Here is a 13,447-nt window from a genome sequence, read left to right on the forward strand (position 1 = left end):
AGCGCTTTTTAAATCTTTTACATCCGCCATTCGCAGTGCTTTCTGTATTTCAGGGTCCCGGATGCCATCGATGAAATATTGCAGCGACAGGATTTCCCTCGTTTCTCTCGGGCATTCCGTAAAGGCGAGGTGAGACAGCCTTTCAACATCCGTGGCGAGCTCCTGAAGTGTTTCGGTAGGCTTCTGTTGACGAGATTTTAATTGGAGCCTGCAGTAGTCTTTTAAACACTTCTCCCCAAAGCGCAGCTCCAAGGCGCCGGACAGAGCTTCGAAATCTGACCTTTTGTTTTCGGGAAGAGTCTGAAGGATATCCGCTGCGTCTGCTCTCAAAGAAGCGGCGAGATGACAGGCCTTAGTTTGGGAATCCCATCCATTCGCATCCGCCACTATAGCAAATTGTGTTTTATACACTTGCCAGGATGTCTTTCCATCATATGTGGATAGCTTCAGAGATGGACGAGTAGGCATCGGTAAGAATTTAAAACACTCACTATTATTCCCTGCCGTCGCTACGAATTTCTTTAAAATATCCATTTCTTTGGCAACTGCAGAAACTCTCTCATCAATTTGTTGTTCGATTTGGTGTTGGACGGCACAAACTCTTCCTTCAATTCGTTCCTCCACAGCAGAAACTCTCCCTTCTATATGTTCTTTTACAGAAGAAACTCTTTCTTCTATTTCTTCTTTCACCGAAGAAACTCTTTCTTCAATTAGTCCAACTTTATTTTCAACTGTGTCAATTCTGCCTTCCATAGCTTCAAATTTATTTTCTATTATGCAGGTAATCTCTCTTTTCATTTCTTCTTGACCTGCTTCAATCTTTTCTTGACCAGCTTGAACGGCTTTCATTTCGTCCTTAACAGAGTTGACGGCCCCTTCCATCTTTCCTTGGCTAGATTTCATCTCTTCTTTCATTTCTTCTTTAAATGAGGCAAAGGCTGTTATCAATTGCCTTAACTGCTCTTCCATCGCTCTTGTTATTGGCATTCAAACCCCACTTCTGACACCAAAAATTGTTGCGTGCGTACGGATTCGTTACTAAATGAATGCACAAGTCCGATGAAAAATGAACAAAAATTTATTATTATCACAACAAAAATGCTTAAATTTTCTCAAATTATCACGCAGTATTACAATATCTCACAGTAGTTTTCTTTTAACTACTCAAATGTCCAATAGAACGTAATTCAAAACAGCTAAAGAACGCTAATCCGCGAATTCGCTACAATCAACAACAGTAGTTTTCTAAAAACAACAAACTAAGCAACTACTACGAACTGAGATGTTTTCCTCCTTTTATAACATTTTAAAATCACGCGCTAGAATTTTCCAGTACTTTCTCGAAATGAAAAAGAGTTATTTATTTATTTAATGCACGCGCTCTTGTATTTTCAATTTTCCGGCTTAGCTTTCTTTTAATATTCGTCACGCGCTGCACTGCGCGAGAAATAAAACCATTTAATTTATAATTGAACTAACATTTGCTTTTTAAATACCAAATTCGTAACAATATGTTTTCTTGTTGCTTAGAGTAAATATGAGTACAATTTTATAATTTCATCAAAGATATCAGAGTGCTGCTTAAAATGTTACCTTCATTTTCAGCTACAAATGGATCCTATTCTTCCGAAGTAAATCTTATTCCAGAAAATGCTGTTGATGGATCTGCTCGAGCTTATGTATCTGTCTCAAGTAAGCTAACGATTAAAAATCCTTGAAGACCCACTTTGTTACTTATTCTTTTAATTAAATCTAAAATATAAATACTTTTTTATTTAATGCAACGTTATTTAAATATTACAAAGTAAAAATAAATGTAGAAATTTTTGAATGTGGCAAATCACAAATACAAGGATGGGCAGTTTCCTAAGGTAGCCAAGCTACTCATGAGGAAATAATCGAATTTGATAAACCGCTCTCGCAAATAAATAACTGCGGAAAGTCAACTGTGGAGTCTCTGTATTTGATGGCAGAGGAGCTTGCAAGCTCCCTATCGAGAGATGATCGGACAAACGTAGCTCACTGCTAAACGAACACCCGTTCTCAGGAGGGCGGATTAAAATTTGTAACTTCTTTAGAGCCAGACTGACTTCCTGGGCTCCAGGATTTATCTCAACGTAGGGTGCGAATCCTGTGAAACCCGTGATTAAAAAAACTGGTCGTCACGCTACCCATTTGGATGACTGCCACCACTAACCGCCGAGAAAACAGGCTGCCGTTTTGGATAGTAAGAACCGAGCTCGTATATTTTATATCCCTAGGGTGCCGAGAATGTCAGAGTGCAGATCTCAGCCAGTTCAATAAATGACCCCAGAGAGCCCAGGAGGAAAGAAAAGTATTTCCTATGCAGCTTTCGAACACTAGGCCAAAATGCCAGTGTTTATCCACGCGGCAAACTGGTGGGCCAAAAACATAGGAATGAAGAATTGTTATTATTATTATTGATAAATGCAGAATAATTTGAACTTATCTGAATTATCTTCCAATTCGTCCCTCTGGGGGTCTATTGGGGCAACCCTCGACGTACTGCCTAAAATCTGAACATAGATTCGGCTCCTGAAGTAAATAGATTGTCTTCTAGTGACTAGAATCATCGACTATGTGGTGGTCCGTTCTGGTTCGGTAGGGCCGTGTTGGTCCTGTTTCGTCTGTCTCGTATCTGTATGATCGTTACATAGTTGATATTAAGTAGTGATCTTTGGGGCTTGGTCCATTTCGGTCTTGTCGAAGTTAATGATCATCGTGGTTAATGATGACCTATTTGTCTTTCGAAGCGACAGGAGTGGTGTCCGGTTGCAAAGGAGTCTCAACGAACAAAACTGACTAGACGTTGTTTAAAGCCCAGGGTCAATCGCTAGGGTTGCATCCGCGTGAACTGCTCCCTAGGGGATGAGCGTTATACATTAAATGATCCCTTTGCGTCTTGGAAATGGATTGGATTGGATTATTTAATTATGGCAAAGCACACGAGGGCTATCTGTTTAAAGGGAGGGATGCGTTCGTGGAGGACTTTCTAAGGAAAACTGGCTCGTATACACGTTACATATGGGGAAAACCACGAAAACGCCCATGTAGCCAGCCCGTTCGCGGGATTCGAACCTCGGACCGAACTTACCAGTGTTCAGCGTCTTTACCGCTCGGCCGCTGGTGGGCCCCCTTGGAAATGAAGCCTTCCTACTTGGTGATCTATCTTCTATTTCTATCTAAACGTGTTCTGACCAATCCAAATTTAAAGGCGTGTCTTATTTAAAATGAAATTTGAAATTCGTGTCTCTATTTACAACTAACAATCTCGAAAATTTCCAGAAGCATATGCAGAGCAGTAGATGATGAAAACTGAACTACATATTAAGATTGAGTGGTATTGAAATAGTAGAGAGCGAAATAAAAAATAAAAAATGTTTAATATAATAAAATAAAAAATCTTAAATTTTGCTAAAATTATAATAAAATAAAAATATTAATAATTAATAAAATAAAAAATATAAATTTTGTTAAAATAAAAATTACTAGAAATTAAAAAAGCTTTAAAAACTAAATGAAATTATAAAACTTCTTTTAAAAAAACTGCTCACTGCAATTAAAAGTTAACAAAAATTTGAAATTTATCAGAGCTGTACATTAATAATACATTTATAGGTACGCAAGGACTCTGCTTATCCAAATTACTGGAAAAATAAGAGAAATATTTCGATTATGAGACGTCATAAAAATGGCTTTTCGGAGCTGTAATATCTATGTATGATAGTTGCAAATAGGAACAATTATTATAAAGTAATTAAAACGTGAGTCTTAAAAAACTTATGCCATTGTATTGAGAAATACAATATTATAATTTAACGTCTTATAAATTAAAAAATGAAATGTGCAAAAATCATGGGAATTTCAAAGTTTTGTTATCGACAGACAAATACATATATTACATACTATATATATTACATACTATAATATATATATTACATATATACGACAAATATATATATTACATACTATAAGGTTTTTAGTATCAGGCTAAGCCCAGTCCACCTAACCGTCTCATGGACAGTCTTATGACTGTAACGGACGCCAGCCGGTCCAATCGCAAACAAAGGAAACTAAATACAATTGAGTATTAATAAAAAAACTAAAATATAAGAAAGAAGACAATACAACACAAAACACATGTAAGAACAAACACGAAAGGCACAAACATATAATTATGAAACATAAACACACAACATAACCAACTGTAAACAAGAATGCCAACTGCCGGCGATCACTGTTAATCGATTTCATAATTAATTGACAAAGATTTTTAAGTTCCATAAATGTTGAAAAACGGTCGTTAAAATTAGTTTTAAACTCATTTCTCAAATTCTGAAATAATAGGCATCTCTCGAGAAGTGCTGAGCATCCCCCACCTCTCCACAATTTCAAACAAAGATTACTGTCTTGAGTTTAAACACTATAAGGTATTTTCTCTCTCCTTTCTCCATGCTTTCGTGGTGTAACGGTAGCACACTCGGCGCGTATTCAAGAGGTCCAGTTTCGTGTCCCGATGAGGGCAGTGCACATTTTTCACTTCTCCAGCATCAAAATTCCTAATGACACTATAATACTAGCCTCAGTCTATATTATGTATTTAAAATAATAATTGAACTGAATTTGTTTTCCAACTCTCATGAGCAGCTGTTTTACACCAAAAGTTTTATAAACTCTTTATGATTGTTCAAAGAAATCTGAGGAAATAACTTGGTTTATCGATTAGGATGAAGCATATCATTGCTATGTATCTGAAAGAAGGTACGCCTTCGCAATGAAAAATGGCTCATATTACATTACGCAGTGAAGTAACTTAACAAAATTAAGTAATTTCTTCTCTTGTTGTTGCAATTACGCTATTATAAAAAATTCATTTCTAGATTGAAACGAACACTATTCAAATTTTATTCTGAAAGTTTCTAATGTGTAAATTAAGAGAAAAAATTCGCTTTTGCATTGTTACTACGTAAATGTCTTGTGAGTAAACCTTTTAGGCAGAATTTTTAGAGCAGCATTTTTTGCCTGAAACATCATTTTATAGCAGCTAATCATGAGGGTCATCAAGACAGGTAAAGAATAAGGAAACTTAATTATCACACGGAATTAAATTGAGAAGAAAATTAGATTTTACTCTAGATGATTGGACTATTCAATTATGGAAAAGCACACGAGGGCTATCTGCCTAAAGGGAGGGATGCCTTCGTGGAGGACTTTCTAAGGGAAACAGGACCGTGTACACGTTACACATGAGGAAAGCCACGAAAACCCCCATGCAGCCAGCCTGTTTGCGGGATTCGAAACTCGGACCGAACTACCAGTTCAGCGTCTTTACCGCTCGGCCGCTGGTGAGCCCTTACTCTAGATAAAAAAATTCATAGAAGTCACGTTAAGCTACATACTCTTGTTATGCCTTTTTATTCCGATGAAACTTCTGAAAAAAATTTACGAATATAAATTACATTATGACTACAGTGACATTAATAAAGAAGGATTTGTCCTTAAGAGAGAAATATTTCGGAAGTTTCTTCCATTATTTTTAAAATGAAACAGGGATATAGAAGAGCGATCCATTTAAATTACTGCAGTTTATCAGTGACACAGTCTCCAAAACAATGTTAATGCAAACAAAGAAAAAGAGAACAAAGTAAATGTGATCTTGGTAATAAAGTTACAAGTATTGTAATACCATTGCGAACTTTCGTCACTAGTGTTGCAACTGTTTATGTTATCAGAAAAATTTTCTAAGTAAAAATTACTAAAGAAGATCTTAAGAACTGCAAATGTTTATTTTGCATTTAAGGAATCTTTCTGTTTACGTAATATCAGTTGAAGCAATCAAATGGCATGGATGTTTTTGCAGACAAAGAGCCAAAAAAAATAATAATATAATTCTGAAATTTTGGAACAGAAGTTTCTCCTCAATATTACATTAATTTATTTCCCTTGTAGGGATTTATATTTGTTTTTAACTAACAAGTTAAGTTTAATTTTAAGTTTTCTTTTAAACCTTCATTCCCCTAATTACCAATGCCAGAATATTTAAATTTGGTAACGCGTGTGACGAAATGCAAATTCTACCTTGAGAAAAAAAAGTTTATACTATAAATTATTTATAAAAATACTGAGTTTTAATAGTAAAGTTAGAGATTTAGGCTATTGCTGCCACCTCTGTTGTGTGAGCTTCATGTTTCGCAGTTATTGCTGGTTTACGTGACATATTTAGCTGTTACATTGCTGCCATTAGTTTCCGCGCGGTTTTAAGTAACAGAAGTTTTCTGAGCCCTGTAGCTTAATTTCTACTATTTGTGAATATCTTCGACTTTTTTAGTTCTTGCGATTTGAGTTACCGCCCAAGTGAGGCGTAGTGTATCAGCGTCAAGTGTGAATTTTAAAGAGTTTAATAAAGAGTACTTTTAACCCTTCTCCTGTATAGTTCCTACAAGAACTTACACGTACACGTACAATTGTCACTTAGAAAATAAGGAAGTGGTTCTCACACCCTGTGATACTTCTTTGGCAATATGAAGCAACTCCAATGATGGAACACAGAAAAAAACTTTATTTAGCACTCAAAATGGCGACATACAAACAAGAAGAGAAAACATATTCTAACATTTAAAAATAAATTACATTCTTCGTGCGAGGCACTCGAGTCTGGTTTCAAATATTGCCATTCACAAATACCTTAATGTTCATCTATTTAAATTATTTAAACTATAAGATTTTAATATTATTTAAATCTGTTACAACCTCTTTCCCAACGGAGAGACTTTTACCGAAGGGAAAAGTTCTGTAAAAATTCGAAAGTTTATAAGCTCGGCATTCTGAATTATTTTAAGAAGAGGTAATTTCTCCCATAAGTTCCAAACTTTAGACCAAAATTTTAAGTTTTCAACAAATACTTTTGCACCACATTTAAATAGAAAAAAAAAATGGAGAATGATCTAGTCTTCCTTTTTTTTCTTGACGGCGCCTATATCTCTTCCATGGTGGACCAGTTTCTCGGCTATAATTCACAGCAAAGCCTTTCCTCAGTTCATCTGTGCCTTTCGTATAATATTCAATTGTCATTTGCTTTCGACAATTGTTTTCTTCGTCTATTAGTAGCGGCTTTGATATTAAATCAAAAGCCGAAAGATGATGATAACGCTGCAATGCAAAATGATTCTCAATATTAATTTTTTTATCGTTTTTCAAATTTTCATGAAAATCTTCCACGTTTAATTCCGGTGATTTAACTTTTTCAAAGATATCTCTGGATGCTTTATTTTCTTCTTTCATCGGTTCCAAGATCTTCTCTTCAGCTATTTTTCTTTTCCTTTGAACTCTAGTAGAGACGGCATTAACCTGGTGAGGATGACTATCAGGTTCCTTTCCTTGTTTATTCAACAGTGCAAAAGTTCGATTGCCTAATAAATACCTTCCTTTGTCGAGTTCATTTCTAATAATGGCAGCCTTAGTTATTACTCGCCCAAGATCGCAATTTAGTTCTATCTCAGCCAAAGGTAAACAGGTTGGATTCAAATCTAATGGCTGTTGCACCCACACATTTTCACCTGTCAGCATTTCCGGCGTGATGTATTTGCGACAAACTATAACAATACTAGCACCTGAATCCCGTAATATAGGAATTTTATGACCATTTACGTAACCCATACTAGTATAAGGTAATAGAAATTTATCTTCTGGTTTTGTTAATTAATTACTAATTCTGTTAAGATTAGCAGGAGATTCAGTACTATTCTTAAGTTTTGGACATTGGGGTCTTAAATGTTGATAGGACCTACACTGATAGCATTGTGGCGTTTTTCGTTTTTCATATTTATCATCTGGACGTGGACTTCTAGGTCTATGAAACCAGCTTTGCGAATTAAATCCTGATGACAATTTTTTTTCAGTTTTATTTTTATTATCTGAACTCAATTTACCTTGAGTTAGTGCATAGTATTTTTCTTTCTGCCGATCCACTACAGGCCTTTTTTGAAAGTTTCCGCAAACTTTTTCATAGGCATCAAGTTTTTCAGCTAATTTTTTAGATGAAATCATTTCTACCCATTCATCAAGAAAATGATCTCGAATTTCAGGAGGAACTCGACGTTTAAGTTGGTCAAGCACCATCAAATTTAGCAACTGATCAAAAGTCTTAACTCCTAGACCAGTCACCCATTCTTTGCAATAATTTTCTATTTCATAATTGAAATCCACCCATGTGGATTCGGTACTTTTTTGATGTTTCATAAATTTCTGCCTAAACTTTTCCGGGCTTAATTTAAACCGTCTTAACAATAAATTTTTCACGTGTTCATAGTCTTTAGCTTTATCGGAGGGTTCTCTAGCTATTAACTGGGTTACTTCGTAAGGAAGTAGTCCTAGTAAATGAGATACAAATTCTTCTTTATCAATTTTAGCCCATTCTGCTTGCCTTTCAAACAATAGCAAATATAGACTGATATCTCCTTTCTTGTCATCGAATTTCTGCATAAGGTGACGCAGCTCCGTTTTCGGCCGGATCTGTCCGGTATTTTGAGACTTTGTCTCTGCTTCAAGTCTTAATCTCTCTAATTCATACTGTTCGTTTCTTCTCCGCTCTTCTGCTTCTTCCTGTCTCCTACGTTCTTCTCTTTCCTCCCTCTCTTTCTGTTCTTCTATTATTGTGTCTAAAACTCCTTTGACGAAGACTTCATCATAATCTCTACTTTCAACAATTTTCTGTTTCAAATCAACGATTTTCAAATCTGCAGTCACATGAACTCCCAGTTCAGCTGCGAGATTTTGCAAATCTTCCTTACGAGCTCTTCCTAAGTAAGACATTGTTTCTATGTTTAAAATTTACGAACACTGTGTTCCTTATATTTCCTCAAAATAGCTCAAAAATGAAATATTTAAATTATATGAAGTTCATTCTCTCTACCACATTAATTGTGATTAAAATAAGAATAATAACATAGAGCAATATAAATATCTACCGTCTGCACAACTAAAATGAATATTAAATATAATATCAAATACGGTAATAAAATAAGACAATTTAATATTAACAGGAAATAATAATCTGGTATCGCTAATATTGCGTTCAGTGATGAACTAATAAAATAAAGCAATTCTTTATGAACAGGAAGTAATAATCTGGTATCACTAATATTATGTTCAGTGATGAACTAATAAAATAAAAATACGCACGATTATTCGATCTTGGTCGGTGCCTCCGAAATAATTATGACTGTGATACTTCTTTGGCAATATGAAGCAACTCCAATGATGGAACACAGAAAAAAACTTTATTTAGCACTCAAAATGGCGACATACAAACAAGAAGAGAAAACATATTCTAACATTTAAAAATAAATTACATTCTTCGTGCGAGGCACTCGAGTCTGGTTTCAAATATTGCCATTCACAAATACCTTAATATTCATCTATTTAAATTATTTAAACTATAAGATTTTAATATTATTTAAATCTGTTACAACCCTAATTGTCACTTTCCCTCATATGTATACCAAAAGGGGAGGCAAATTCAAAGACCGCCTCGGCGACAAAGTTGTAGCTACGTCACTGATGACGCATGTATGGACTGGGTGAGGATGAGTCTAATAGATCTTTACATTAAAGAGTCTAGTGGAAGGATTTGACAGAGCAAGCGATACCGATTTCTGAAATGTTTGTCTTAAGAAAGTCTTTTCTTTTCGTCGTAGTCGTAAAAAAAAAGAAAAAAAAAAAAAAAACTCGAAACGTATTTGAAATTATTTTAACGATCAACCAAAACGGCTCTTTTGAAGTTTAGTGTGGTTTATCAGCAAGGATTATCGATAGAAATCTGCCAGGAGGGATTAGGAAACAATTTATAGGATATTAGATGAATATGCAGACTAGCATGGCAATATATTATATGTATATTTTCTGTAAATTAAAAAAATATGTGATATAATTCCATAAAAATATTTTATGTTTTTCATTAGATATATCATGAATTAAATGCATTTTTATTTAATCAATCAGATTCAAAAGTAAACAAATAATATTTTTAAGGTATGTATTGATTACTTTTAAATAGGATTTTGCATTAAATCATAACAAACAGATTAAATATGAAGGAATAATATCTTATTTTTTCGAATAGTAGCAGACTCGAAAGCAAAATGTAATTTTCCAAAGTTGTTTTCATAAGAGAATTTATAGTTCATTATTTTCGAATGTTATGCGCTCAAATCATATATTTGTATTATGAAATACGAAATACATATTTTCTACTGAAAATTGAAACAAATAAATGAATTAGAGAATTAACGTCTTATTCTGCTTAAATGTTATTTTTTCAGTAAAGCCAGCTTTCTTGTATATGGTATCTTATTATGCATGGTTTATCTCATAAATAAAGTGAATAATTTAGAAAGAATTACTTTATTCAACATAATGCTATTACAGTTTATTTCCTCCAAAGCAGATATTTCTTAATCGAATTCAGAAACTTCAATATTTCTGCAAAACATTTGAAACAATTTGAGAAAAGCAGTTGTCATTAACCTAACTTTACCTTTCACAACTTCATAACAGTTTGAAATGTACTAACACGTATTAATGTAATGTGCTCAGTATGTTAAATAAGCAGTCAAAATTTTAGTTTATGCATTCAAAATCGTATAATAACAAATAATTACTTTTAGGTGATCTGATGGCTCAAGCTTTGAATGGATTGAAGAATTTGGTTAAATTACCTGTTGGCTGTGGAGAGCAAAATATGATTCTTTTTGTACCAAATATCTTTGTTTTGGATTATTTGACAGCTACAGATAAAATCACAAAGGACTTAAAAGAAGAATGTATGAATAACATGATAAAAGGTACGTAATTTAGTTCATTATTATCCTTGAAAATGAATTTCTTCTGCCATTTTATTTACTGTATTAATATTCTGCGAGATACATATCTTAAAACTTTATAATTTCCTTTTCAAATACAGGTGTCCGCAGCCTGAAAAATGCTCACTGTCATTTTGTTAGGTTAAAAAACAGCTAAATTGTTATCATTTTCGGTTAATGAAAAGTATCCGAAGAGAATTTTCCTTCTGAGAAAACCGATGTAAAGTATAAATATTGTTAAACCTCTTCTTTCTCCCCCCCCTCGAAGAAACTGTAGGAAACTATTATGTCTAGAAATTTATGAAAGTTTAAATTCAAGTCACGTAGTCTGGGACTACACACAAAATAGTATCTTACGCTGGTTCAAGTAATTAACGACGCGCTTTTAAAAGTCGGCCAGCAAAATAGTTGAAGCCTTAATAAACTTCGGCAGAACTGGCAGTACTGCAATGCTACAACGTTTTGGTGTAACTGCGATGTGAGGCTTCCAATAACTGTAATTCTAAAACATTGAAACCCTCATCTTAAATACTCAACTAATTTTCATTCTGTTGAGGACTACGAAAAGCAGAAGTTACAGTAAGGGTTTAAACCGTAATACATAGTTATTTAGTATAAAATCCTACATAATAATTGCTGAAAATATGACTTTAATTACGATAGGATCTCGGGCAATCTTACAACATCCTCGGACTACCTGTGAGAATTTGTATAGCTGAAATAAATTATCTTACCGGTGAAATATCTTGGCTTACACTTCAAGTATTATACATCAGCTAAGTCTACGGTTAACTTTAGTTGTTGGCAACGGAGCACATAGGCATGAAAGCTGTATTTCAATGACCTGATAGTAAAAGTAACAATGAGATAATAACAGGTAATCTCTGCTCTCTCTCTCTTAAACCGCAGCGCTGCATCTCCTCTGTAAAATCCCCAGCTTTCTGTAAAAAGAATAATTTTATTTTTACCATTTCTGAGCGTTTAAGTGTGTTTTCTGTCTCTTCTGTTCTCGAAGACGAAAGTATAATGCATATATATTTATATATTTAGATTTTATGAATTGCTTAAGAAGTTTATTTTATTTTTTGAATATTTAAAATCCTTGTGCACCCCATTGTGTAACGCAAGACTTACACAGCTAAATAAAAAAAACAAACAATACAACACGAAATGAAATAAAATCGACAAAATTCACTGTTGAAATGTAAGAAACAAATATACTGAAACAAAGGAATGCCATTTTATCTTAAACAAACATACACAGAGAAAAGGGAAACTTAATGTATAGAGAATTTAACTGGGAAATGAGCTTTCTTCCCTGCATAAGCTTTGACATTTTGCACACCCGAAACTGCAGAAGCACAAATTCGAATGATATAGTCCAAATCTCTGCAGATATGAATTGAAATGATACCGTGTCCATTTAGAAATTTTGTAATTTCAAAATTTCAGAACAAATGTTTAATATTAAGTCTCCGAAGAATAGAAGAGAAAATAATTTGGTCAGAGAGGTGTTAGAATAATTTCTATACAATTCATTCCATTTGAGAATTCTGTTTTCTTTTTTTACTCCAACTTTGTTACTTGAAGGATGACTTAGGCAATGTCCTGGTGGTATCAACCCCTAAAAGTTTGTAGCTTGCTCTGCCTACTAACCAGCTCTTTCTTCTTTTCTTAGATTGCCAGTACGGCAATGTAAACTGCGAAAACAATGGGCCAGTTCTATCCCGTTCTACTCGGCCGATTGACGAAATTCAAATTGCATTTTTCATGTCTCGAAAGCGTGATTTAGAATTATAAAGCGCTTGTCATGTCATTTCAGAAAAAGTCGGATTTTTTATCAAAATACCTTTATTAAAATAACGCTATATATAAATCTAATACATATCCTAGATCGCGCTTTCGAGACATGAAAAATGCAAGATGAATTTCGTCAATCGGCCCAGTGGAACGGAAGATATAGAACTGTCCCTTTTTTTTTCTGCGCAGTGTACATCACAGAACATTACATCAACACCTTAATTATTAAGATATTTAAGAATCGCATGAAAAGTGACAATTAATTTATTGCAGTAAAAATATTTATAAAAGAATGTGAGAATAAAAGACAATTAGGGCAAATAAGGAAATTACAATTTAACGAACAATGATTAGATGTCCACTTAATTAATTCATTAATGAAAAATAATTCAGCTTGGAAAACACTGCATTCACTTGGAATCCTAAAGAGTTTTTTGGAATCCTAAAGAGTTTTTTTCCCAGTACAGATCAATGATGTATTAACGACATAAGCTAGTCCAGCTAGATTATTAATTTTACCACCACCGGTAAAACACACATTTGGGCAATTAACTTCTATGGAATTTAAGGGGATATAACAGGATATTTTAACAAGTAAAGACCGTAAAAAATCAGCCCTTTTATTTCATTGCCTGTACAATATTTCGACTCAAGAACGCTATATTTTCGCAAAACTGGAAAAATGTATTTTGCAAACAGCAGATTATATGACTAAAAGGCTGTTATGGAACAGGTGATGTTTTGGAAGAAAATTTACTAATATTTTA

The 13,447-nt window shown here is 33.9% G+C and overlaps 1 protein-coding gene across 1 annotated transcript in view; it reads left to right on the forward strand.

The window, feature by feature from the left end:
• Positions 1 to 13,447, forward strand: part of LOC118200891 (murinoglobulin-2-like) — a 215,983-nt gene that overhangs the window by 156,449 nt on the left and 46,087 nt on the right. The window contains exons 22-23 of the mRNA XM_085825147.1: positions 1,606 to 1,692; positions 10,686 to 10,862. Coding sequence (XP_085681273.1) covers positions 1,606 to 1,692; positions 10,686 to 10,862 — 264 coding nt within the window. The remainder of the gene's footprint in view (positions 1 to 1,605; positions 1,693 to 10,685; positions 10,863 to 13,447) is intronic.

This window comes from Stegodyphus dumicola, chromosome 10, assembly GCF_044657685.1.
Source record: "Stegodyphus dumicola isolate Sdum_Otavi_A_Nest chromosome 10, ASM4465768v1".
NCBI lineage: Eukaryota > Metazoa > Arthropoda > Arachnida > Araneae > Eresidae > Stegodyphus > Stegodyphus dumicola.